At 44.0% G+C, this 27,409-nt stretch overlaps 1 protein-coding gene across 2 annotated transcripts in view; it reads right to left on the reverse strand.

Moving 5' to 3' along the window:
- Positions 1-111: 111 nt before the first annotated feature.
- Positions 112-27,409, reverse strand: part of GFI1B (growth factor independent 1B transcriptional repressor) — a 38,283-nt gene continuing 10,985 nt past the window's right edge. Inside the window, exons 2-9 of one of the 2 annotated variants that reach the window (XM_077922461.1) lie at positions 17,153-17,246; positions 13,694-14,074; positions 8,057-8,188; positions 7,599-7,760; positions 5,912-6,162; positions 4,371-4,508; positions 3,030-3,195; positions 112-2,343 (exon numbers count right to left, since the gene is read on the reverse strand). In XM_077922461.1, the coding sequence (XP_077778587.1) occupies positions 2,165-2,343; positions 3,030-3,195; positions 4,371-4,508; positions 5,912-6,162; positions 7,599-7,760; positions 8,057-8,177 (1,017 nt within the window). In that variant the 5' untranslated portion in view covers positions 8,178-8,188; positions 13,694-14,074; positions 17,153-17,246 and the 3' untranslated portion in view covers positions 112-2,164. Of the gene's footprint in view, positions 2,344-3,029; positions 3,196-4,370; positions 4,509-5,911; positions 6,163-7,598; positions 7,761-8,056; positions 8,189-13,693; positions 14,075-17,152; positions 17,520-27,409 lie in introns of those variants that run through there. The other variant, XM_028714823.2, reaches the window with a different exon arrangement.

Here is a 27,409-nt window from a genome sequence, read left to right on the forward strand (position 1 = left end):
TTCTATACTTTTTACTTCCGTGTTAGGCGTTATTATCTCTCCTGTTTAATTCAAAGCTGTTTAGTTAGGTTGGTTTGTCTGTATTGTTTTATACAAACTTGTATGGATTGATTATTTTTTAAAAATGCATTTATTGACATTATGTACTGTATCATAAAGTTCATACAGTTTATACACCACTTATAAAAAACAACAACCTCAAAGCAGTTTACAAAAAAGGATAAAACAATAGAATTATCACTAAGAAAATAATTTAAGACACTCAAAAAGTTAAAATAACAATAGACTGAAAACAGATTCAATCTTGCGTCATGTCTCTAAGCATCCAGGTGGACTTGTCTAAACATCGTTTTTTGCGGGTGCCAAAAGAGAGTACAATGCAGGCGCTTGCCGGGTATCATTAGGCAGAGCTCCAAAGCGTAGGTGCTGCCAGAGTAAAAGATTTATTAGAAATGTGGAATGGGTATTATGTGGCACCTGTAATAGTGGCAATTCCACTGATCGAAGCATTCAAGTGGACATGTGATAAGACGATCTCATAGGTTGTTTCTAATATGTATTTTGAATTGTTATACTTGTTATACTTGTTCTGCTGGTATGTTGTGATCCACCTTGGGCACAATTTTGTGGGAAAATGGAGTACAAATAAACAGATGATAATTGTATTAGTGGCATGGGGCGTTGGGGGTGTCTGAATACTCCAAAACAGAGAGCAGAGAACCTCAACGCAAAGGTTTGTCCTCCAGTAACTATGTGCTCATAGGTGCTGTGTAAGGCATCTTTGCTAAAACACCAGGGGTGGCAGAAAGAATCTAATGCATAATTCATTCAAAACAATATATACAATAAGATAAGCATAAATACATATTGACAGTGTTCTCTGAGAAGGCAGATAAGGTTTTGCGGGGGGGGGGCAACAAGGAGGGGCTCAAGCTTAGCCATTATGCTCTTCTTTTTTGCAAATCTTCTTCATGCAGCATATCAGTGTTCCATGCTTAAAGTGGTTTTAACTGTTGTTCCTTCTCCCTAGGGCATCATGGGCACTGTAGTCCTGTTGGGGAAGACTACAGTGGTACCTCAGGTTACATATGCTTTGGGTTACATACGCTTCAGGTTACTGACTCTGCTAACCCAGAAATATTACCTCGGGTTAAGAACTTTGCTTCAGGATGAGAACAGAAATCGTGCTCCGGCGGCGCAGTGGCAGCAGGAGGCCCCATTAGCCAAAGTGGTGCTTCAGGTTAAGAACAGTTTCAGGTTAAGAACAGACCTCCAGAACGAATTAAGTTCTTAACCCAAGATACCCCTGTAGTAGGAAATGTCCTACTCTCAGTAACCTACATTTCCTAGGATTCTTTGGAGGAAGCCATGACAGTTCAGCAGATAAAAAAATTATCCCAGAAGGGCCTTAGCTCAGTGACAGAGCACTTGTTTTGCAGGCAGATTATATGGAACAGACTTAGGCTCCATCTGCACTGTACATTTAAAGCTGTATCATACAGCTTTCAACTTTCATAGCCTTCCCAAAGAAATTATGGGAACTGTAGCTTGTTAAGGGTGTAAGAGTACTTGGGAGATCCATTTTCCCTTCCCAGAGCTACAGTTTCCAGATTGGTTGAACAACCCATCCCTCTTAACTTTGGGATTTGTTGCTCTGTTAAGGGAATACTACTACTATGCACCCTTAACAAACTACACTTCCCAGGATTCTTTGGAGGGAGAATTCCCAGAGTGGTTTAACAACTAATTCGCCTTCCAGGGGAACTCTGGGAAATGTAGTTCTGTGAAAGGAATGGGGAGTCTCCAAATTACTCTCAGCCTCCTTAGCAAACTAGAAGCCGTGGTACGAGACAGCTTTAAACGTACAGTGCAGAGGGGGCCTCAAACCATGTCAGGCTGTTGAGCTGTCTAGCTCAGTACTGTCTCCATTGACTGGCCTCCATTGAAGGAGAAGAAAATCTACAGGTGGGGAAAACTGAGCCTAAGCAATGGGCCTTCTGGAGGAGAACAATGCTGCTCTTCCTTAGGCTCCTTCATTGTCTCTCTCTCTTGATGAAGGAACAGGAGGAAATTCATCTTGGGCACACTCTCCTCTCTCCACAAGGATCTCTCCTGATGTCAGCCATCTCCCCTTAGCTGAACACAGAAGGCTGCTCTCCTCTTCTCACTTGAGGCTATGCTGACTCTCCCGGTGTCGCCGCAGATCCACCTTGCGCTGGAAACCCTTGCCGCAGAGCTCGCAGCTAAACGGCTTGAAGCCAGTGTGCTTGCGGCTGTGCGTAATGAGGTTGGAGCTCTGGCTGAAGGCTTTGCCACAGACCTGGCATTTGTGTGGCTTCTCCCCTAGATGGCAAAGAGGAGATGACAAGAAGTAAAAATATATCAGCAGCTCTAATTAGTCATATGGTCTTAGGAGCTCGAACAGTAACTCAATGGGAAAGAGCCCAAAGTCTTACACTGGATGCTTGGTAGTATTTACCTTGGAATATAGCTATAATGGATAAAATTATTTTTGACAAGGACACTCCCAAAACTCCACAGGTGCCCACTAGCCTAAGGGGTGTGGTGAACCACTACAGGGCCCCTGGGAAGCCTGTTGCGCTTACATCCCAGGAATAAATTCAAGGCAAGGGAGAGACCAAACTGGCTTCTCTCCTGGATGGCAAAGAAAGGAGGTCAAAAGGAATTATTATATGTATCCATTATGTCACCAGCATGGCACTCAGGGGCTCCAATGTAACTTCCAGTACCTGTGGAAGTGGGTTCAAATCCCAACTTCCCTATGAAGCTCACTGGGTCATCTATTACTTTGTCTCAACCTAAACCTTCCTTACAGGGTTGTTGTGAACATAAAATTGGGGAGGGGAGAAACCATGAATGCCACTTTGAGCTCCTTGGAGGAAAGGTGGGTCTAGACATATAATAATAAACAAGTGCAATAGACACATGCTGCAATAGACACATGAGTGAAATAGGCTGAACCAGCATCTCACCATCCCACCAGCGGGGGGGGGCACTCCTCCTCTCACCTGTGTGGATGTAAGTGTGTTTCTTCATGTCTGACTTCTGGTGGAAGCGTTTCCCGCAGTACTGGCAGGGGTACGGCCTTGTGTCTGAGTGGATCAGCAAGTGGGTGGAGAGGGTGGAAGAGCGTTTGAAAGTCTTCCCACACATTTTGCATGCAAAGCTTCTCTCCTGTAACAAGAAGATCAAGAAATCGAGACCAAAAGTCAGGCCAGTTGTCCAGAGATGGGAAACACCAACCCTGGAAATCATGCAAGTGAATACAAGCAGCATTTGCTATTGTTGGGGCTGTTTTAGTCTGCAAATCCTAAGTAAATGTTATTTCCAGTATTGTCTTCCAGGTTTTCCTCAGGTTGAAATTGATCACATAACTAATGACATAATTAATTTTGCTTGTTTCAAGTGAATAGTGACTAGCGAGAGAACAACAATGTAGGTACTTTTTGCATTTGGAACTTTTTAATTTAGAGAAAAGGCAGGGAAGAGGTGACATGACAAACATTTAAAGTTCAAGGAGAGAAAAAAAGGAAGAACTTCTTCGCACAGCTCATAGTTAAAGTATGGAATTTGCTCCCACAGGAGATGGCTACCAACCTAGATGGCTTTAAAAGAGGTTTGGATAAATTCATGAAGGATAAGGCTGTTGATGACTACTAGCCACGATGGCTATGCTCTGCCTCTGCAGTTGGAGGCAGCACTGCTTCTGAATACCAATTGCTGGAAACCACAGGAGGGGAGAGGGATGTGGGTGGCGCTGTGGGTTAAACCACTGAGCCTAGGGCTTGCCGACCAGAAGGTTGGCGGTTCGAATCCCCATGACGGGGTGAGCTCCCGTTGCACGGGCCCTGCTCCTGCCTCCCTGCTCCTGCCAACCTAGCAGTTCGAAAGCACATCAAAGTGCAAGTAGATAAATAGGTACCGCTCCGTCGGAAAGGTAAACGGCGTTTCCGTGCGCTGCTCTGGTTCGCCAGAAGCGGCTAAGTCATGCTGGCCACAGGACCCAGAAGCTGTACGCTGGCTCCCTCAGCCAGTAAAGTGAGATGAGCGCCGCAACCCCAGAGTCGGCCACGACTGGACCTAATGGTCAGGTGTCCCTTTACCTTTACAGGAGGGGAGAGGGCTCTTGTGCTTGAATCCTGCTTGTGGGCTTACCACTGCGGTCTCTGGTTAGCCACTGTAAGAAAAGAATGCTGAACTAGATGGGCTATTGGCCTGATCCAACAGGGAATTATTGTGTTGTTATGTTGTAGGTTTTCATGGAAGCTGAACAGTAGTGGAATGGAAACAGATTCGATTGTGAGAGACACGGGACAGGAAGAATATTATTGCCTCCTCTCACTCCTGACCTGAGAGTGAATGTTGGCGTGTTGCTCCAGACTCACAGCGTGCCCAAACGTTTTGCCGCAGGTGTCGCAAGCAAAGGGTCGTGTGCCGCTGTGGGATCGTCGGACGTGGACCTCCAGTCCATGTGGGGTAGAAAATATCTGAGAGGGCAAAGAGATGTTTTTAGAACTGTGGCAGTTCAGTCTGTCTCACGTTCTGCTTTTCCGCCTCTCCTTCTCATGGAGCAGGCTCTCCCCAACATGGTTCCAGCCCCACTGGTGTTTTGGACAACAAGTCTCATTAGCCTGTAGCAGAAGGCAAAGGGTTAAAGCCCTTTTCCATCCACCATACCAAGTTCCCACTCTAGATTAGACCTCCTTTACACCTGCAAATTTTTTTAATATTTTTTTTTAGCCATTCAGCAGCATGAATTATGTATGCATCATCAAGGTTATCATGGCAGCTGGGTCCATGGAGACTATGCTGCTTGCTTGCTTCCTATCTGGTCAGCCTGTAGATTGGTAAATGAGCATTTTGTTTCAATGATGTAAAACAACAACAACAACAACAACAACAAACCACCCTTGTGGAATTCTCTCCTTACAGTGAAATAGGCCCTTATATTTGTTCTCTCATGAGAGAGGGGAATGCCTTTTCTTAGATCAGGATGGGGAACTTTTGGCCTTCCAAATGCCCAACTTCAAACCTTTCTAGCCCAGATGGTCGTTAGATGAGCTGGGAACTGGGAATGTGATCCTAAACTTGGTTATTTCCTCCTTCTTCCCAATTCTTTTTTCCTTTTGTGTCATGTATTTTTCATAGCTGTCACAGATTTGAAAATAAGGGACCAGCAGCCTTGAAAATAAGGGACCTGCAGCCTCACCTGTTCCAGGCACTCCAGTCTTCCTGTCCTCCTGCAGTCTGGTCAAACTCATGCTGGTAGCTTCGAGAACACTGTCCAACCAACTTTGTAACCAGAGGTTCAACTGAATAGAATCTGAATCACATGCACCACAAGGCCTATGCAGCCTCACCTTAAGATGGCTTCCCAGCCTGGCTTTGCACTGCAAAGTTTGCAGCAGCACATGCAACAAAATGGCGTCCAGCATTCAAAAAAACCCTCAGCTTGCATTAACTAGCCACACACAAGGCATGCAAGCTCCACCCCCCAGTCGTTCTTAGACTTCTTATTGGGTGAGCAACACAGCCAAGCAACACAGTTGGAGCCCCCCTCCTCCCTGGCCGGCAGGGAGGGAGGAAGAGAAGCTGCTTCCTTTGAAATTTAAGGGACATCATTTAAGGGACATCCATCAATAAGGGACAGCAGCGGGACATGGCGCTGGAATAAGGGACTGTCCTTTCAAATAAGGGACACTTGACAGCTATGCTTTTTAGATAAATGATCGGTAAGCCTCCGTGGGAGCCTCTCTTGGCCGAATGGCGGGGGGGAAATATTTAAATAAACTCCCATCAGCCCCAGCAGGTATGGCCAAGGATGATGGAAGCTGTAATCCAACATCAGAAGGGCCACAGATTTATCACCCATGGTCCACGGGGAACTCACCTTGTTACAGATCACACAGTGGTATGTATCCATGTTCGGTGAGAATCTCAGGCTGTAGTCAAGGGGTGGCTCTGAGGCTGGGAGGAGGTGGTTCTCATACAGGCTAACGGAATGTTCCAGAAGGGTAGAAGAAGTTGGCCTGTAGCTGTATGGAGGACGGAAGGCACTCCAAGCAAAATTGGGCTTGTAAAAGGTGGCCACACTTTCAACTGAGCCACTGTCGTTGGATTTCAGAGCTTGGACAGGCATCTCTGAGGTGAAATAGGATGAATCAGATTATCAGCCTGCTCGTTATTTACTTTTTTTTTAACCATCCAGGGCTGTGGGGAGACTTTTTCAGCCCTAGGGCCACATTCCCATCTAGGCAACCTTCCCAGGGCCACATGCCAGTGGCAAGCATGGCCTGAGGCAAACGTGGATGGAGCCATATGTGCAGTGCTTTTTTCCTCGGGATACGCAGGGGTACGCATACCCCTAAACATTTTGTGAATCTTTGTACTTTTGTCCATTTAATGTATTTATTTTTCCCGATTTGAACTATAAAATGGTGATTTTCTTGAGTCAAAATGAGAGAACCTCTAAACATTTTTTTTATATAGAAAAAAGCATTGCATACATGTATATTTTATCTTTGTAGAGCAAAGAAGCATACACACCCTCTCCATCCTCCACCGAGGCAAACAAGGGCACATTCCAGCCAGGGAAAAACACTCAAGGTACAAAGCAAGGGCTTAAATCAGCAGGACAGAAAGACTGTTTTAAACACATTTTCCCATCAACACTTCTTCCTACATATCCTAAAAGCAATGGTGCAAATTTGACCACTGGGCAATGCTGATGTACAGCTAAACAGAGCATCACATACCGGCCTCGGTCCAGTATATCTGAAGGAGCGTCTCCACCCCCATCGTTCTGCCTGGACACTGAGGTCCAGTGCTGAGGACCTTCTGGCGGTTCCCTCGCTGCGAGAAGCAAAGCTACAGGGAACCAGGCAGAGGGCCTTCTCGGTAGTGGCACCCGCCCTGTGAAACGCCTGATGTCAAAGAGAACAACAACTACCAGACTTTTAGAAGACATTTGAAGGCAGCCCTGTTTAGGGAAGCTTTTAATTACTGCATTTTGATGCATTACTGTATTTTGATATTTTGTTGGAGGCTGCCCAGAGTGGCTCGGGAGGCCCAGCCAGATGGGCGGGGTATAAATAATAAATTATTATTATTATTATTATTATTATTATTATTATTATTATTCACTGATTCATTCTGACCCCCAGGCTTTGCAGCTCACTGGGGCTTTCTCCCAGGCAAGTGAGTACAGGACCGCAGCCTAAGTATGTGAATATTGGAAGCTGCACCCTGGACTTGCATACCAAAGGGAAGACAAGGGGCACACGGCCACTCTATCCGGCAAGTTCAGCACTTTCTCTTCTCAGACCTTTCCACTCAAGCTGAACTGGGAACTTGACCCTGAGCTTGGTTATTTCCTCCTCCCAGTCAGTTTTCCTTTTGTGCTGTGTCTTTTTAAATAGTGATCTGGCTGCTGCTCTGGGAGCCTCTCTTGATCACACACACACACACACACACACACACACACACACACACACACACACTTTATTTTAAACCAAAAAAGAGCACTGATTCTTACCCAGCCTGCTTCAAATAAAGTGCTGTGACCCGCAGCTGCTCACCTGATATCAGAGGCCCTGACACTGTTCTGGTCATACTATGGGCAGGGAAAACATACTCTTCTTTGACTCCTTTGGGTTCATTTCCATCTTTTGGAGCAGGGCCTTGTGGGCAACCAGTGCTGAGGGCCTCGCTGTCCTTGGGGGTGTTGTGGCCATGAATAACTGTGATCAGAATGCAGGCAATAGTTTTATTTATTAAACTCGAGACCATCTGCATGGGAACCGGATGCTCTGCTGCTAAGCTGCAGCTGAGGCAACCCAGTCAGATGGGCGGCATATAAATAATAATTATTATTGTTATTACTATTATTATTATTATTATTATTATTATTATTATTATTATTATTGGAAGGTGATCCACAAATCAAACAAATAAATATAGTGTCACTATGATTAAACACTGGAGGCTTTTGCGTAACCAGCGTGGTTCCTAGACAACCCAGAGTTGTCTGACCCACCTGCAGTGGAGGGCACAACTGTTGCCGGGTCCCATTTCGGAACCAGGAGACCATCATCCACAACTCGGTACTGGTGATAAGAGTTTGCCTTCTTACTCTTCACTAAGAAAGACCTTGGCATTTCGTGTTCAGCTGGGGAAAACAGATCCAGAAAGATAGGAGAAAACATTGTAAAACCAGAATGACACATCATCATCAGTGTTTTTTTCTTTAAAAATGTTTAGGGGTACAGTGGCACCTCGGGTTACATACGCTTCAGGTTACATACGCTTCAGGTTACACACTCCGCTAACCTAGAAATAGTGCTTCAGGTTAAGAACTTTGCTTCAGGATAAGAACAGAAATCGGGCTCCGGCGGCGCGGCGGCAGGAGGAGGCCCCATTAGCTAAAGTGGTGCTTCAGGTTAAGAACAGTCTCAGGTTAAGTACGGACCTCCGGAATGAATTAAGTACTTAACCCGAGGTACCACTGTATTCTCATTTTCCTACTCATATTGAAATACTGCCCATCAATGAGGCCAAACTAAGATTCACAAAATGCTTAGGGGTTTGCGTACCCCTGTGTCCCGTTCCCCCCCCCAAAAAAAAACACTGATCACAATTAAAATCACATGTGTGGATAAACTGCCATGGTTGACAGAGTAGCCCCTGATGCATTCCATAATGTATGCAAATTTTATTTGCTGCTGCTGCTGCTGCTGCTGCTGCTGCTGCTGCTGCTGCTACTACTACTACTACTACTACTAATGTTGCCTCCCATCTGCTCAACCTGAACTCATGAAAAACCAACCCTGGGAAAAAGAACTAGCCTGGGGACAATACAAGCCTGCAACGTGAACATGTGTCCAATAGCACTTTCCTCTCCTGCGATTGATTCCAAGTAACTTTTACTCAGAGGCATGATGGCTCTGACAGAGGCAGTAGAACGTAGAAACTGTGGCTAGTCTGATGCTCATTTAACAACAACAACAACAACAACAACAATAATAATAATAATTTATTATTTATACCTCGCCCATCTGGCTAGGTTTCCCTAGCCACTCTGGGCGGCTCCCAATCAAATATTTAAAAAAACAATACCGCATTAAACATTTAAAACTTCCCTAAACAGGGCTGCCTTCAGATGTCTTTTAAAAGTAGGATAGTTGCTTATTTCCTTGACATCTGATCGGAGGTTGCTCCACAGGGCAGCCATCCAAATGAATGCTCTTCTCTGCCTTCTGTGGGAGCAAGTTCTATAGACTAACTATACACTGCATGAAGAAGGACTTTATCTTATCTGTTCTGAATCCGCCAACATTCAGCTTTTTTGGATGTCCCTGCATTCCTAGTGTTAGGAGAGAGGGAGAAAAACTTTTCTCTGTCCACTTTCTCCTTGCCATACATATTTTTATAAACTTTCATCCTGTCACCTGTTAGTCGCCTTTTTTCCAAACCAGAGAGTCTCAGTCGCTGCAATATTTCCTCACAGAGGAGTGCCCTTCCTGAACCTTTTCCAACTCTGCAACATCCTTTTTGAGAAAGGTCACAGAATTATGCCCTGATTGAGACTTATTACTAAGGGAGTGATTAATTCTTTACAGGAATCTCTGTGCAAAGAGCCAAATAACAGTACATGAGCCACAAATTTAGGCACAAGAGATTATTGTCCTTTGAAAACTTCCTAATTTTGCATCCGTACATAAACATTAGCCATATGCAAAGTTTATACAAATCTGTGCCCTCTTTTCTGGAGTTCCAAATGTCCTCCCTGGACACTGCATAGCTCTTATTTCCCACATACTTCATAAAATATGCACAAGCAAATCTCTTCTCCCCCCGCTAAACCCAGCTGCCTTGTGATAAGTAACATAATCCATGGAAGAATCTCAAGGTAACATACTGGAAGGCAATCAAGTAGTCTCTCATTTGCATGGTTGTTTGCATTTTCTCCTCCAGTTGCTCCGTTCAGTAACCGTACAAACAAATGTTATATTTTGCCTTGGGAAATATGTACTCAATCCAGGCTCTCAAGATTGTCTCTGCTCCCACCACTCCTGTCTCCCAGGTCTGTTTAACTGTAAAGATATTTTGACTGCCCTCGAGTCAATATGGATTGTAGCCAACTTAGACATCGTTCACATTATACATTGAAAGCACTTTTACACCAGTTCAGATACTCGTGGCTTCTCCCCCAAAATGCTGGAAGCTGCAGTTTGTTAAGGGTGCTGAGAGTTGCTCAGAGGCCTGTATTCCCCCCTCAGACCTAAAATTTCCATAATTTCCTAGGAAGAAGGGTTGGGAAGGGTAGCCCTGGGACAGGAAATGGGGTCTCCTAGCAACTCTTGCTTAGTCACGCTGGCCACATGACCTGGAAGCTGTCTGAGGACAAACGCCAGCTCCCTCGGCCTATAGAGCGAGATGAGCGCCGCAACCCCAGAGTCGGTCACAACTGGACCTAATGGTCAGGGGTCCCTTTACCTTTAGCAACTCTTAGAAAATTAACAAACTCCGGCTCTCAGAAGCCATGACTGCTTAATTTGGCAATGTATGGTGTGAATATGCATTCAACTCAGAGTAGACCCACTGGAATGAATAGACCTAAATCAGTCATGTCCATTAATTTCCATAGGTCTACTCTGAGTGGAATTGACATTGGATACAACATTTTGAAACAGCCCCATCTGGTTAATTTTTGTTGGGTTTTTTTAAAAAAAAATAAAGTGGTACCTCGGGTTAAGTACTTAATTCATTCTGGAGGTCTGTTTCAACCTGAAACTGTTCTTAACCTGAAGCACCACTTTAGCTAATGGGGCCTCCTGCTGCAACCATGCCACCGGAGCACGATTTCTGTTCTCATCCTGAAGCAAAGTTCTTAACCCGAGGTACTATTTCTGGGCTAGCAGAGTCTGTAACCTGAAGCGTATGTAACCTGAAGCGTATGTAACCTGAGGTACCACTGTACTTATTATATTTATAGCTCATCTTTCATCCAAGGATTTCAATGTGGCATACATGGTTGTTTCTTCCCCCAACTCCTTCTTCCATTATATCCTCTCAACAACCCGGTCAGGTAGGTTAGGCTGAGACAATGGTACTCAAAGGCCCATTCTCGTCCTCTCTAGCAATTGGCCTAGCAACTCACAATTCTGGCTGTCCCCCACCCAAAGTGTGAGAAAGACAAGAAGCACAGATTGTGGGCGAGTGTGGTTTTTTGAAAGAGAAAAGATACTACAACATCATAGACATAACTGAGAATTTATCGGTGACAGGAGGTCATCTATGGTATGATAAGCAACAAAATTTAGTGTTGCTAAGTCCTGGTTTGGCAGGAGAGGAGAGCAAGTGTGCTGGGAAGATTCAAGAAACATCAAAGAAACATCTAAACATTTCAGTGTAGAATAGTATAGTTTCAAAATAACTTTTTTATTTGCAGACTATGGATAGCTATTTCTTCGTTATAAATCAGTTGTTGTTTATTTTTGCTTTCCTATTTATTTCTTATCAGTTAAAAAAAAGGTGTGTCATGAAGAAAAATTTATTATGAAATTATGGCCCAGATCAAAAAGTTTGAGACATTATTATTATTATTATTATTATTATTATTATTATTATTATTATTATCATCATCATCATCATCATCATCATTATTATTAGATTGTCTTTCACACATTTGTCTCAAGGCTATTTACACAGTCACATCATAAAAAAGTTTTTTAAAAAAATATTTAAAACTAAAATGGTTTTAAAAGCAGTATGCACAAAACAACAACTGAAAATAGAATTTATAACCAATATAAAATGAGCAGAGAGAGGACCTTTTCCTTTTGCACTGAAATCCTCTGACTGAAAACTGTTCAGTGGGGATTACTCGCAGCTGTTGACTAAAGGAGTGCAGCCTTAATTCTCTTCCAAATTTCTTTCCAGTAGGTTAGGGTTGCAATTCTTTACCTGCTTTCCTGAGACCGTCAGAGGGATTGTGCTTCCCAGTACCATCCTAGCAGTCCAACATTGTTTCCCAATAATTCCGTAATATGGCTTATAAAATCATAGATTTGTATAGTTGGAATGGACCAGGGGGACATCACATCTAACTCCTTGCAATACTTTCTCTTAATTATTTTGTTATTTCATGTTTTTCCCCAAGCAGTAAAACTCAGGGATATTAGGTTATTTATTTAAATGAAGGATCAACCTTATTTCTCCTGTGCTAACAAGGTTTAACCCTGGCTGGGAACATCTTGGGACAGTTGGGTAAAGTCCCAACTAAATTTATTGCATTTATTTCCCACCTTTTCTCCAATTTGCTCAAGGTAGCCTACACAGTTCTTCTCCCACTCTTAATTTAACCCCCACAACAACCCTGTGAGGTAGGTTAGGCTGGGAGGCAGTGACCGACCCAAGGTCACACCTATTGAGCTTAATGGCTAAGTCAGGATTTGAACCCTGGTCTCTCCCAGGTTCTAGTCTGAAACTCTATACTACACCAATTCTGTACACAGGGCGGACCCATTGAAATCTATGGCTTGGAACCTATGAAGTCCTCCTCAGAGTTACCTAAGTTAGTTGTGCCCATTAATGTCAATAGGTCTCCTCTTGAGTAGAATTGAAGGTAGATTTAACCCAGTGTAGAATTATAGAATCATAGAATTGTAGAGTAACCCCACTTACCTGGGAGTCAGCCTCATTGAATTTGGTATTTATTAAATGTCACAAGATTTACACACCTCTTGGTTGTAATAAAATCTCAAAGCAGTTTAAAAAAATAATAAAATAATATAATTACCAGTAAAAAAAGAGATCACGTTAAAAACAGGTTAAGCTAAAATAAACCCACCCAGATTAAGATACATGTCAGCTTTCTACATGTCTGAATAGGCTTGCCCAAACAAAAATGTTTTAATGCAGGTTCTTTCCAAAGTACAGTGACAGCACCTACCTGAGGTCAGCTGGCAGGGTGTTCCAAAGTGTGGGTACAGCCACACAAAAGTATCAAATTCCTACAAGCGTGGAATGAGTATTATGGGCCAGTTCTGCAGATTGAAGCGGTTGAGTGGGCATATATGGGGTAAAGTCATCTTGCAGGTAAACTGGTTCCAAGTTGTTCTAGTTTTATATACTTAATGGCAACACCTTGAACTTGGACTGGTATCAAATTGGCAACCAGTGCTGGTCTCTGAGCAGAGGTGTTGTATGCTGAGAGGGTCTCGGTGCTGCGGCTTTCTGCAGTAATTGCAGCTTCTGAATCCAATGCAAGGGAAACCCCGCATGGCCCTACTCAGTGGGGCTTTTTTACTGAGAAGACATGGTTAAGATTATGCTGCAAGTTACTTAATTCCATAGATTTCAATGGGGTCTACTCTGAGTATGACCAACATTAGCTGTCACCCATAACTTAAAAACCCCCACCATATCTATCTGCAACCCTCTTCCCAGCACAGCTTTTCAGAAGATTTGGTTTCTATTACATCAATACAAGCTTTAACCTAGCTCTTAGAAGTGAACTGTAGGTCCTACTCAGTGTTGGTCCTACTTAGAGTAGATCCATTGAAAAATATGGACATGACTTAGGCCCATTAATTTCAGGGGGCTACTTGGAAAACTTTGGATACAATCCTTTAAAAAAATATTATTATTATTAGTGAAGGGGGGAAATTACCTGTTATTGCAGAATTGCTGAAAGTAGACTTTTCCTCAGGGACGATCCTCACAGTGAAGTTTCCTTCTCTATGACTTTTCCACAGTCTTGCTGTCAGCTGAAGTTAGACACATCTCCCTCTTTCTTCCCCTTCTTCACTTTACCTCATTCTCCTCCCTGATTTTTCAATCTGATTATACTCATGTCAAAATCTGGTGGTGAACCAGGCAGCCAATGAGGAACTAAACCCCTCCACAGCATTTGCTTATCAAAACCTCCCAGGCTTCATGACCTTGAAGAGAATATTGTGTTGCTCAAGTCCCAGAAGTGACACCCTTTCACAGACGGTTGGTGACTTTTTATTTTTTATTTGGTAGAGTGTTCTTTCAAGATACTGATTTTCTAGAAATGGGAAAGGAAAATATAATTTGCCCAAACATACACAACTGAAAAACATGCTGGGCTTTGTGAAGGAAAAGTAGTGTTGCTATTTTTTCACTTAGGGCATTTATGTTAAACTCATGTCAGTCATGATGAATTTATTGGGTGGCTTTACAAAATCCATCCATTTCCTCAGACCCCCACCCCATAACTAGCAATGTGGGGAATTATAATAATCCCGCCCTGCCTTGCAAAGTTGTTAGGTTACTGAAATAAGAAGAACATAATAAGAGCTCTGCCTCAGTAGGCCAATGGCCCCATCTAGTCCAGAATCCTGTTCTCACAGTGGCGCCAGCCAGGCACCTGTAGGAAACTTGTAAGCAGGACAACAGCACTCTTCCCTCCTGTGGTTTCCAGCAATGATATTCAGAAGATTGGAAGCAGAACATAGTCATGGCTATCTGTCTAACATTCAGTTTCATTGAATACTCACAAGTTCTGGTATTATGAAAAAGGGATGGGGCAAGTGCTTTGAACCCTCTAAATGGGAAACACTCTAAGTGTCCAATTGTATCTAAATACAGACTTGCTCCTCAATGGCAAGGACCATTGTGCAAATTTGCTTGCGATCTTTTAAGAGGTGTTTGCATGCATAGCCATCAGACAAATAAACAACTTTCCAAAATACATAGTAGATTTACCACTACTACTACTACTACACTACTACTACTACTACTACTACTACAATAATTAATTCATATTCATATATTGCTTTTCAACACCCCACAAGTCCCCCAAAGCAGTGAACTACATATTAAAACAACAAAATACAGAATGGAGTACAGTGGTACCTCAGGTTACATACGCTTCAGGTTACATACGCTTCAGGTTACAGACTCCGCTAACACAGAAATATTACCTCAGGTTAAAAACTTTGCTTCAGGATGAGAACAGAAATCGTGCTCTGGTGGCGCGGCGGCAGCGGGAAGCCCCATTAGCTAAAGTGGTGCTTCAGGTTAAGAAGTTTCAGGTTAAGAATGGACCTCCGGAATGAATTACCGGTAAGTACTTAACCCAAGGTAAAGGTAAAGGGACCTCTGACCATTAGGTCCAGTCGTGACCGACTCTGGGTTTGCGGCGCTCATCTCACTTTATTGGCCAAGGGAGCCGGCGTACAGTTTCCAGGTCATGTGGTCAGCATGACTAAGCCGCTTCTGGAGAACCAAAGCAGCGCACGCAAACGCCGTTTACCTATTTATCTACTTGCACTTTGACATGCTTTCGAACTGCTAGGTTGGCAGGAGCAGGGACCGAGCGACAGGAGTTCACTCCATCACGGGGATTCGAACCGCCGACCTTCTGATTGGCAAGTCCTAGGCTCTGTGGTTTAACCCACAGTGCCACCAGAGTCTCTTCTAACCCAAGGTACCATTGTACAATAAAATGGCCTAATAGACTGATCATCAAGTGCAACAATTTTAAAAGAACAAAACCACACATATAGGAAGGCCAAAGAAAAGCCCTTCCAAATGGTGCTCCCACAAACTCCTATATCCCACTCCCAGGGCCTTGAAAAGATAGAGCTGCTGCTTTGCTCTAGAACAGGGTGGTCCAACTTTTCATAGCAAGTGGGCTGCAAGAGTACTTTGACAGGGAACTTGCAGGCTGCCTTGTCGCTTTGGGAATGAGACTATAAGTTCTGGCAGGGTCCTAGAGCCCTTCCATCTCCTTCCCAAAGCCCAGTGCCTCGCTTACCTGGCTTTGGGAAGGCAGCACAAGGGCTGGGAGGGCTGGTGGAGGACATCAAATGTTGCCAAGGGTTACCAAAAAAAAAGGCCCTGAGGGCTGTGCATTGGACCATCGTGTCCTAGAAGTTTATTGGGTGTGGATCAAAAGGGGCTTATGCCTGAAACCAGCCCCCCCTCCATTTATTGCCTGTTGTAGAGATGCTTTGTTTTCAAGCCACATTTTGACACACGGGGTGTGTGTGTGTGTGTGTGTGTGTGTGTGTGTGTGTGTGTGTGGAGGGGGTGGAGATGTCTTCACCCAATACACATTACCTGATCCTTTCCATACACCTGCGGCCCCTCCACTCCCCAAATTCTTATAATAATAATAATGAATTTTATTTATTTTATTCAACAAAGCTGTCATCTGGGCATGTACAATGGGTGTTTGAAACTTACGCACCTCAACTTAAGCATGGCTCAGGTTTTCAAATCAGATGGGTTCGTGGGGGAAATGCATAAAACAACAGAATTTCTGAAGGAACTGCTGGATGCATATGGATTGTGACTAATGTCATGTGGACTCAGCTTGAAACACCAGAGATCGGCTCAGGTAATGCATACAATACAACCTAAGTTTTTTTTGTTTTTAATCAAGTAGCTGTCGCTACTGCCATCTACTGACAGAATGTAAAATTTCACATTTCTCATATTATTGTTGTTATTACAGTGGTACCTTGGGTTAAGTACCGTACTTAATTCGTTCCAGAGGTCCGTACTTAACCTGAAACTGTTCTTAACCTGAAGCACCACTTTAGCTAATGGGGCCTCCTGCTGCTGCCGTGCCGCCGGAGCACAATTTCTGTTCTCATCCTGAAGCAAAGTTCTTAACCTGAAGCACTATTTCTGGGTTAGCAGAGTTTGTAACCTGAAGCGTATGTAACCTGAAGCGTATGTAACCCAAGGTACCACTGCATTATTATTTTATTAAAGATTTTCTTGATTTACAAAAGTGTGTGCAATGTCTCCATTGATTGATTATTGATTGATTGTGGCCCTCAGCCCTCAGACACATCACCTTCAATGCCCCCCATAACCTAGAAGAGGTAGGATTCTCTCATGTTACATATGATCCTCTAGGACAGGGGTCAGCAACCTTTTTCAGCCGTGGGCTGGTCCACCGTCCCTCAGACCATGTGGTGGGCCGGACTGTATTTTGAAAAAATAAATAAATGAACAAATTCCTATGCCCACAAATAACTCAGAGATGCATTTTAAATAAAAGCACACATTCTGCTCATGTAAAAACACCAGGCAGGTCCCACAAATAACCCAGAGGTGCATTTTAAATAAAAGGATGCATTCTACTCACGTAAAAACACGCTGATTCCCAGACCATCCGTGGGCTATATTGAGAAGGTGACTGGGCTGCATCCAGACCCCGGGCCTTAGTGTGCCTACCCCTGCTGTGGGATAAGAACACAAGAAGAGTCCTGTTGCATCACTGTTACCACACTGTGGCCAATCAGCACACTACACACCTGACGCACTGATGAGGTACCAAGGCCACAGCCTTGAGAGAGGTGCCCGACAGGTTTCAGGGACTTTTCTGTCATCCACCTCTGTTTCTCTCTTGCTGCTGCATCTCTTTCACAGCCTTGACATTTCCCTCTCTCAGGGAAGAGTGATGCAGCAGCGAGAGGGGCAGTTCATACCTAACTATGCCAACTTTGAACCAACCCCTTCTAAATTCAGTGATATTTACTCCCAGGTAAGGACTTTCAGGATTCCAATAAAAGACTCTGCTCTTACTCTGAAGTAGATGCAACTGAGTTCAATGGACCTTGCTCTGCACCCTTAAAATACATACATTGATTCCCTTTAGTGATTTTATCAATAAATATTACAGTATAAATTTGTGAAGTCTTTAATGTGTCATCGCGGGACTTTTGCATGGTTGTTTTCTGCTATAGCACAACACTGCTACCCTTTGGGATAATAAAATGATAGTAATAATTACAAGGCACACATCCAAGGATGGGTGCACTGGATTATAGCCATAAATTGCATGCTGCAGTAAATCTACAAATCATAGCTGTGGTTCTTGCAGTGCAGGGGGCTGGAATAGATGACCTTTGGATTAATTCAAACTCTACAATTCTACGAAGGGGTAATCTCTTGCAGGATCTCCCTTTTGGCTGTTGTGTTGATTGCTTTTTTTCTTTTGCCCAACATTAAAAAGTGTCCTTGGGTAGGAGAATTAGCAGCTGCCTAATCAGCCTGGAAATCAGCTTGCTTTCCTTATAAGGAGGTTGATGTTCAGGGCCAAGCAAGAGAGGCCTATGCTAAACTAATTCCCAGAAAGTCTTTAGGCTGCAATCCTATACGTGCTTTTACTTTTTGTTCAGGCTGACCCTGCCTCATGCTCCCAGGGCTGCATCCTTGACTGGGGGCCTGTGGGAGGTGGCTGGCAGATGTGATGGGTTTGCAATGGGGGTATTTTTAATCAGAATTGGGAAGACAAACTGTCCTATTTATTTATTTATTTGTTTATTTATTTATTTATTATTAGGGGGCGGGAGGAGACAGTGCTGTTCTTTTTCAAACACCATGGGCAGTTGGAGGAGAGCATTGAAGTAGCCACATCTGTGGGCGGTGCTGAGCATCTCTATCTGCCCAAATTTCCCAGGCTGCAGGTTGATGGAAAGAGCTCAAAAAGCGCCTCTTCAGCTCCCAGCTAGTCAAATGTTTGTTTTTGGCAAAAGTGAGAAACGGCAGGGCAAGGGGGCGCCATTTTATGGTTTGCCTTGGGCTGCAAAATGTATTTGGCCAGCCCTGGCACTCTAGCACTCTATCTGTTAAGTTGTGGGTGAACATATCAGATGACACAGCGATTCTTCAAACAGCTCTTGTTTACAGGCCAGAACTGAACTGAACAGTAAACAGCTCAGCCGGCCTGCTTTTATAGGCAGCTGGCTGTCAACACTGTAGCAACAACAACCCAGGGTTTCCTGCCTAAAATAACTGACGTGAACCTGAGTGAAAACTCTCTACACGATACTCCTGGTGGCCAGGGTGAGAACTTCAATACATAACACTCTCCACTTGTGAATCTCAGCAACAGGCATTCGGAGGCATGCGGCCTCAGGCAGTGCAGTGGAGGAGCCACTGTCATAGCCACTGCGGCTCATAGTCATCGATAATCTGTATGAAATGGAAATGGAAACATTTGTAATCCACCAATATCTGGAGGGCAAAAGTTCTGCACTCCTGCACCACAACACTAGCCCGATGTTCAAGTCAAAGAAGTATGCCATATTCACACCATACATTTGGTGCTCAGTTCCCCCAAAGAATTATGGGAACTGTGGTTTGTGAAGGGTGCTGGCAGTTCTTAGGGGACTCCTATATCCCTCCCAGAGCTACAATTCCCAGAGTGGCTTAATGGTTTTTTTAAAATAGGGTTTTACATTTATAAACATCAAAATATCACATTATATAACAATAATATCATTCCCCAGTTTCCCCCTTCCTCCATGCAACTTCCCTCAACTTCCTCTTCTGGTTTATTTTAACGTAATATATTCTCCTGCTTATTCTACTTTTTTCTCAACTTTTTGGTATCTTTAAATCCTATTCTTACTGTTCTGTTCTCATATTAAGGTCATATTTATAATTACTATATTTATTTTGTTAATTGTCAGTGTTTATTCAAAGCCTGGTAGTATGTCCAATTCTTTGCCTTGTTTCTGTAAATATGCTGTAAATAGTTCCCAATCTTTTTAAAAATCCCTGTTGTCCTTATTTCAGAGTCTTTCAGTCAGTTTTGCCATTTCGGCATATTCCATAAGTTTCTCTTGCCATTCTTCTTTAGTTCATACTTTATCGCTTTTCCATCTTTGTGCTAATAACATCCTTGCCACAGTTGTAGCATACATAAAGAATTTTTGTTTCACTTTTGGCAAATCTTGACCTAAAATACCTAACGAAAAAGCTTATGGATTTTTAACAAAAGTTATCTTAAACATTTTTTTCATTTCATTATATATCATTTCCCAGTAATTTTTAATTATTTTACAATTCCACCATGAATGAAAAAATGTGCCTTCCTTTTCTTTACACTTCCAACACTTATTGGTGCCGGTTTTATACATTTTAGCCATTTTCAAAGGTGTAATATACGATAGGTACATCATTTTCATATAATTCTCTTTTAACAAAGTACAATCAGTAAACTTCAGATTCACTCTCCATAAATTCTCCCAGTCCTCCATTTGCATGTTATGTCCTAAACCTTGTGCCTACTTCAGCATAATAAAAATAAATAAAAAGGGGTTTAGTTACACAGTATCTAGATTCCAAAAAGAAATTGTAGGCGAAAACACTAAGCTTTTAAAAAAGATGTGTAACATATAATTAGATTGGGAGACCAAAGATGAAGAGGTGAAATCTGTAACGATCAGAGTGGCTTAGTGATCAATCCCAGGGAACTCCGGAAATGAATTGCAGCTCTGGGAGGGGAAGAAGGTTTTCCTAATGGCTTTCAGCACCAGATTCCTGGACCTAGGATTCATTTGGACCATGACAATTTAAAGTGGTACCACCTTAGGCTTTAATGGTATGGTGTGATTGTGGCCCAGATGACACTACTGCGTGGTCTGATCCAGCCAGGTGGTTCTTAGCGTCTTACTGGCTTTTGATGCACACTGCGCCCTCTAAGACATTACAGGCAGAATAAATAAATCATTAAAGGCCATGGACTCATAAGAGGAAATAAGGGTAATGATATAATGGGGGGGGGTGAAATATTTTATGCATTGGGATTCTAAACCCACCCCTCCACCCCGTCTCTTTCCATTAACAAGCCCCACTTGCAAATACCCCTCCCCAGAATGGTGCACCAATTTATTTATTCCGATGTAATGTTATGCAGATTAAGTCAAGGAGAAATAATATTACTAATTGCTTCCATCCATTCCTTTTCTGAAGCCCCATCCTAATTTAAGTTTCCCCCCTCCCCCCTTTCTCTTCACAAGGGAAGATTAAATAAACATGCCTCCAGCACAGCAGGAGGGGGGGGGAGACTGAAATAAAAATTAATTGTAATTCACAAAGTGGGACAGGATTAGAAGGCAGTTCACATCAAGAAACTGATTCCCCCCCTCCCTCTGTCTGAGATGGGCTGACCTCTCGCAGGTGAAACTTCAAGGGAAACAAGCATGGAATCCCATGTGCAGGGAATTGTGAAATATGCAGACACAATCCCAGATTGCAGAACCATCTTCAAAGGCTGTTTATGCTAGGTTTTATATCCTGAACCAATACCCTTCTGGTGATAAGAAAGAGCAGCAGTTCTGCAGCCTGACCTTTTGCAGAGTTAGGGCATGCCACTTAGGGGAAGGCTAATGATGGCTACTTCCGTGTGCTGCACTGGCTCGCCAGATGCAGCTTGTCACGCTGGCCACGTGACCCGGAAGTGTCTCCGGACAGCGCTGGCCCCCGGCCTCTTAAGTGAGATGGGCGCACAACCCTAGAGTCTGTCAAGACTGGCCCGTAGGGGCAGGGGTACCTTTACCTTTTTAATGATGGCTACTAATCATGGTGGTTGGAGGTAGTAGTGCTTTTGAACACCAGTTGCTGGAAACCACAAGGGGGGGTGCTCTTGTACTTGGGTCCTGCTTGCCAGTTTCCTGGCAAGACATCTGTTCGGTCATTGTGAGAACAGGATGCTGGAGCAGATGGTTCCACTGGTGTGGTCCAGCAGACCTGTCATGTTCTTATGGGCTATAGCTCAGTGGTAAGGACCCTGACTATTAGGTCCAGTCGTGGCCGACTCTGGGGCGTTCATCTCACTTTATTGGCTGAGGAAGCGGGCGTACAGCTTCCGGGTCATGTGGCCAGCATGACTAAGCCGCTTCTGGCGAACCAGAGCAGCACACGGAAACGCCGTTTACCTTCCCGCTAGAGCGGTACCTATTTATCTACTTGCACTTTGACGTGCTTTTGAACTGCTAGGTTTGCAGGAGCAGGGACTGAGCAACGGGAGCTCACCCCGTTGGGGGGATTCGAACTGCCGACCTTCTGATCAGCAAGTCCTGGGCTCTGTGGTTTAACCCACACTATTACCTGCAGAAGGTCCCAAGTTCAATCCCTGGCATTTCTGGTGTGCCCGCTGCCTGAAACCCTGGAGAGCCACTGCTGATCAGCTGAACTACACATTTCCATCATCCCTGGCAATTGGCCATACTTGCTGGGCCTGATGGGAGTTGTAGTTCTGTGAACACATTTAAAAGCCCATCGAATGTTCAATCAGCCAAAGGCCTGGTTATAGAGAAACATTTTTACCTGCTGCCCAAAGGTATGTAACGAAGGTGCTAGGCAAGCATCCCTGGGGAGAGCATTTCACAAGGTGAGAGCCCCCCCCCCCCGCAAAATGCCCATTCTCATGTTGCCCCTCTCTGGGTCTCTCGCAAAGGACGAACACAAAGAAGGGCCTTGGATGATGATTGCAGCATCCGGGTCAGTTTATATAAGGAGATGTGGCCCTTGAGGTACAGTGGTACCTCAGATTAAGAACTTAATTTGTTCCAGAGGTCCGTTCTTAACCTGAAACTGTTCTTAACCTGAGACACCACTTTAGCTAATGGGGCCTCCCGCTGCCACCACGCCATTTCTGTTCTCATCCTGAAGCAAAGTTCTTAACCCAAGGTACTATTTCTGGGTTAGCGGAGTCTGCAAACTGAAGCGTCTGTAACCTGAGGTACCACTGTATTGTGGTCCTGAGCCATTTAAGGCTTTATAGGTCAAAACCAGTACTGTACTTTGGACTCAGAAACTTACAGGCACCCAGTACTATCAGACTAGGATTGGTGTCTTGCCCCAGTGAGCAACCTGGCCGCCAAGTTCTGCTCCAGCTGAAGTTTTCAAACCGTCTTCAGAGGCAGCCCCATGTATAACACATTGCAATAATCTAACCTAGACGTCACCAGAGTTCCCTAGGCTCAGCTTGCTGTGTTTAACAGACAGTATGCCAGCCAACTGCAGTCCTAAAATCCTAAAATCTCAACCCATGTGTTGTCTGGCACAGAGTATTTGCTTTGTTAATTTCCCATTACCTCCCTTTTACTCTCCATTATGATTCTTCTCCCAGGCAATTTCCTAAATGGGAAACTGGTTTGGCTTGTATTTTAGCACCTTGCTAAATCCAGTGTCTGGCAGTCCATTTCAGTCCATTGAATAAACCCCAACACTCACTAGACCCAGGAATTTAGAGGAGGATCTGGCACCCAGGAGTTTAGGGGAATCAAGCCCCGCCACAGACTCATAACAATATGAATCCTGAGCCAGAACACATCAGCTGTTTTTCCTGCAGTGCTATAACTAGAGTGAAGTGTACTTCATCTTCTCCTGCCTATTCTGAGTGTGATGAGTCAACTTTACCATCATATCGGAAAGGATAGGAGGAGTCCTTGCATCCTACATTTTGGAGAGATATACCAAGGCAATGAATGATTGCCACAAGTCTCCTGGAGAGATGGAGTTGATTATTCTCTGCAGCTTCAACTTTTCTGAGCAGCATCATTGAAAATCTACATTTCAGCTTCCACAACCATTGCTCCCACTGAACATGAAGCATCTAGAATCCTGATGATGAACTCTTTATAAAGATCGAATATATATCAGGTTCACATATATATTATGCTTCGAGTGCACGTGGGTAAAGAATGGGTATACAGTGGTACCTCAGGTTACAGGCGCTTCAGGTTACAGACGCTTCAGGTTACAGACTCCGCTAACCCAGAAATAGTACCTCAGGTTAAGAACTTTGCTTCAGGATGAGAACAGAAATTGCAGCGGTGCGGTGGTAGCGGGAGGCCCCATTAGCTAAAGTGGTACCTCAGGTTAAGAACAGTTTCAGGTTAAGAATGGACCTCCAGAACAAATTAAGTTCTTAACCCGAGGTACCACTGTACATGTGTGTGAAATAACTGCTTGTTAGTACTACTGAGTCAGTTGGCCCATAATTTGTTATACGGGGCTCACCATCTGTTGTTGATACTATACTACACTTTGACCAGTGTGATCAGCAGAGTATGCACAGCTCCTGCAGAGTCTTCAAGCAGAACATTAGAATTTTCCCACTTTCCAGTACAGTGGTACCTTGGTTTACAAACTTAATCCATTCCGGAAATCCTTTCTTAAACCAAAGCTGTTCTTAAACAAAGGCGCACTTTCCCTAATGAGGCCTCCTGCTGCCAGTGCCCTTCCTCCATTCAGTTTCCGTTCTTGAACTGAGGTAAAGTTTTCAAACTGGGACACTATTTCCGGTTTTGTGGAGTTCATATACCGAATAGTTCGTAAACAGGGCTGTTCTTAAACCGAGGTACCACTGTAGTCAGCCTTTTCCAGAGTTCCGGGTTAAGAAAACACCTTGCCCACACGGTTCAGTTTTTTTCATTTTGGCCAGAGGTTTTTGTTTTGTTTTGTGTTTTGTTTTGCAGAAAGGGTACTTTGCATAAATACCGTAATTTTCACTCCATAACACGCAGTTTTTTCCTCCTAGAAAGTAAGGGGAAATGTCTGTGCGTGTTATGGAGCGAATGCCTACGGATGGCAGGGGAATCTGCTGCAGTTGTGAGCAGTCCGTGGCTCGCTTTGAAACAGCAAAGCGGGTGTAAGCGGCTCCTGTCAGCGAGCCCAGCCGGGGAGGAGGGAGAGAAGCAGAGCGGGGTTGGCTGCTTTAAAACAACCCCGTGCTCTCTGTCCCTGCCTGTAGTTTTTTGCTGTCCGATTTTGGATTAGCCATTGTAGGGGCTGTGTGTGTATGTGCTTGAGCTATCGTTCTCCTCCTCCTGCTTCCCATTCACTCTCCCAGGGCCCCTGCGCTCTCCTGCGACTTTAGGATTGATACTCTGTGTGTCTCTCTGTCTGTGAGGGATCGTTCTCCTTCTCCTGCTTCCCGTTCACTCCCCCAGCGCCCCTGCGACTTCCAGCGCCCCTGCGACTTTAGGGCGACTTTAGCATGGATCCACGTGGATCCTCAGGATTTTTGCATTGGGCTACCCCAAACAGTCAGATCACATGTCTGTGGCCACAGCATGAACCACAAAAATCATACATCCACTGTTTCGTTTAAAATATTTTTTTCTTGTTTTCCTCCTCTAAAAACTACGTGCGTGTTATGGTCTGGTGCGTGTTATAGAGCGAAAAAACCGGTAAGTGCCAATGTGGTGTTTTGTGTTTCATTAATGTCTTGAACGGGACGCGGGTGGCGCTGTGGGTAAAAGCCCCAGCGCCTAGGGCTTGCCGATCGAAAGGTCGGCAGTTCGAATCCCCACGGTGGGGTGCGCTCCCGTTGTTCGGTTCCAGCGCCTGCCAACCTAGCAGTTCGAAAGCACTCCTGGGTGCAAGTAGATAAATAGGGACCGCTTACTAGCGGGAAGGTAAACAGCGTTTCCGTGTGCAGCTCTGGCTCGCCAGATGCGGCTTTGTCACGCTGGCCACGTGACCTGGAAGTGTCTCCGGACAGCGCTGGCCCCTGGCCTCTTGAGTGAGATGGGCGCACAACCCTAGAGTCTGTCAAGACTGGCCCGTACGGGCAGGGGTACCTTTACCTTTTTAATGTCTTGAACAAAAATATATCTTCCATTTTAATCTCTCAATAGTTTTGTAAACTGAAATTTAAATAATGAATGTATTAATAAGGTAGGGTTGCCATATTTCGAAATGAAAATCTGGAAACATGTTGAGCAAATTTGCAAATTTTTTGGGAAGTTTTCCAGCTATTTTAAAGGAATATCACCAAAAACGACACTCCCGACATAGGTTGCCATACATCTGGATTTTCCCAGACACTTCAGAGATTTCTGCCAGATGCTGTTAACGAGGGCTGAATTCCTCCTATGTCTGTGAAATCTGGACATATGGCAACCCTAAATAAGGTCCACCCCTCTAGCTCTGTGGAAGCCACTTGCCATGAACTTTTGGCCAACCCATGACTGTTAAACAATGGGTTTGTTCTATCTGCTTTATGGGTTTCTTGAAAAAAGGCTATATATAGATCCATTTTGAACAAATAAGTTTTCATTCTGGTGCGTTTTATTGGATCTCCCAACCCCTTCACTGCTAAAGAAATTACATTAATATCTGTAGCTCATCTTGGCCATTAAGCAATAGTGTCCTTTGCCAATCTAAGCTTTCCATGTTTTTGAATTAACCCAAAACCTTTAGAACAGAGGTCAGCAAACTTTTTCAGCAGTGGGCTGGTCCACTGTCCCTCAGACCTTGTGGGGGGCTATATTTTGAAAAAAATAATAAAAATGAACAAATTCCTATGCCCCACAAACAACACAGAGATGCATTTTAAATAAAAGGACACATTCTATTCATGTAAAAAAGTGCTGATTCCCGGACTGTCTGCGGGCCGGATTTAGAAGATGATTGGGCCAGATCTGGCCCCCAGGCCTTAGTTTGCCTACCCATGCTTTAGAACAGGAATAGGAAACCTAAGGCCTGTGGGCCGGATGCGGCCCAATCGACTTCTAAATCCGGCCCGCGTACGGTCCAGGAATCAGCACGTTTTTACATGAGTAGAATGTGTCCTTTTATTTAAAATGCATCTCTGGGTTATTTGTGGGGCATAGGAATTCGTTCATTCCCCACCCCCCAAAAAAATAGTCCGGCCCACCACATGGTCTGGCCCACGGCTGAAAAAGGTTGCTGACCCCTGCTTTAGAACTTACACCCTGGTGTGTGTCCTCTTTTAACAGTAGAGGGCACTCCAGTGCTACTATGGGTATAGAGAAAACCATAAGCATAAAAATCAAACATTTTAAACAAGTAAATGATGAGGTACATTAAAGTGCATATTTTCTTGTAAATATCATGTCCCAACCCCTGGGTACCTTCAATATATTTATATTTTCCGGTCATTCCAGTTTAATTGCTTTCATTTCTATAGAAAATTAGCCTTTTTTCTCTTTTAAACAGCATTCGAGCTTTAGTTTCTGTTTAAACATAGTTAATAAGTTAACCATTCAAAGGTTTTTCCAAAGTTTCAAAACGTTTGGCCAAAGGTGAAGAGTTATTTTGGATTCAATGGCAATAACAACACAAGTGGAGGGAAGCTAGCTGCTTTTATTAAATAGCAGTCTTGACTACAGCACAAAGAAGCAGTGAAAGAGTCTTTAGCAAAATAACACAGCGTGAACAAAATGAAGCTAATTCTGTCCTCAAGAGCTGACCAGCCTATTATCTAAATAGCTCCAATCTGTTAAACTAGGCCAATATACTGTACCAGGGAGGGACCAGAGGAACATGGTTTTATAGATTTGAAAAGGGAGCCTCCCTAAACCCTAGAAATTAGTAAATAGTAGGATTTTATTTGGAGTATTGAAGGGTAGGTTGGAGGTCAGTGGAAAAGTACAGGCTAAGCTTCCTTCAAAGCCAGAGCCTCACATGAGACAGAGGTGTTAGCATGACAAAAAGTGTTGATGGCCCCTCTAGAAGGAATAGTGGGCCTGGGCAGACAGAGGTTGCCATGCTGATGGTGGGGTGGTGGCCCAAAGGGCAACAATAAATGTGATAATGGCTTACAACAATGGGAAGTGTGTTTGATGTGACAGGAAAA

The sequence above is a fragment of the Podarcis muralis genome, chromosome Z, assembly GCF_964188315.1.
Source record: "Podarcis muralis chromosome Z, rPodMur119.hap1.1, whole genome shotgun sequence".
NCBI classification, from domain to species: Eukaryota; Metazoa; Chordata; class Lepidosauria; order Squamata; family Lacertidae; genus Podarcis; species Podarcis muralis.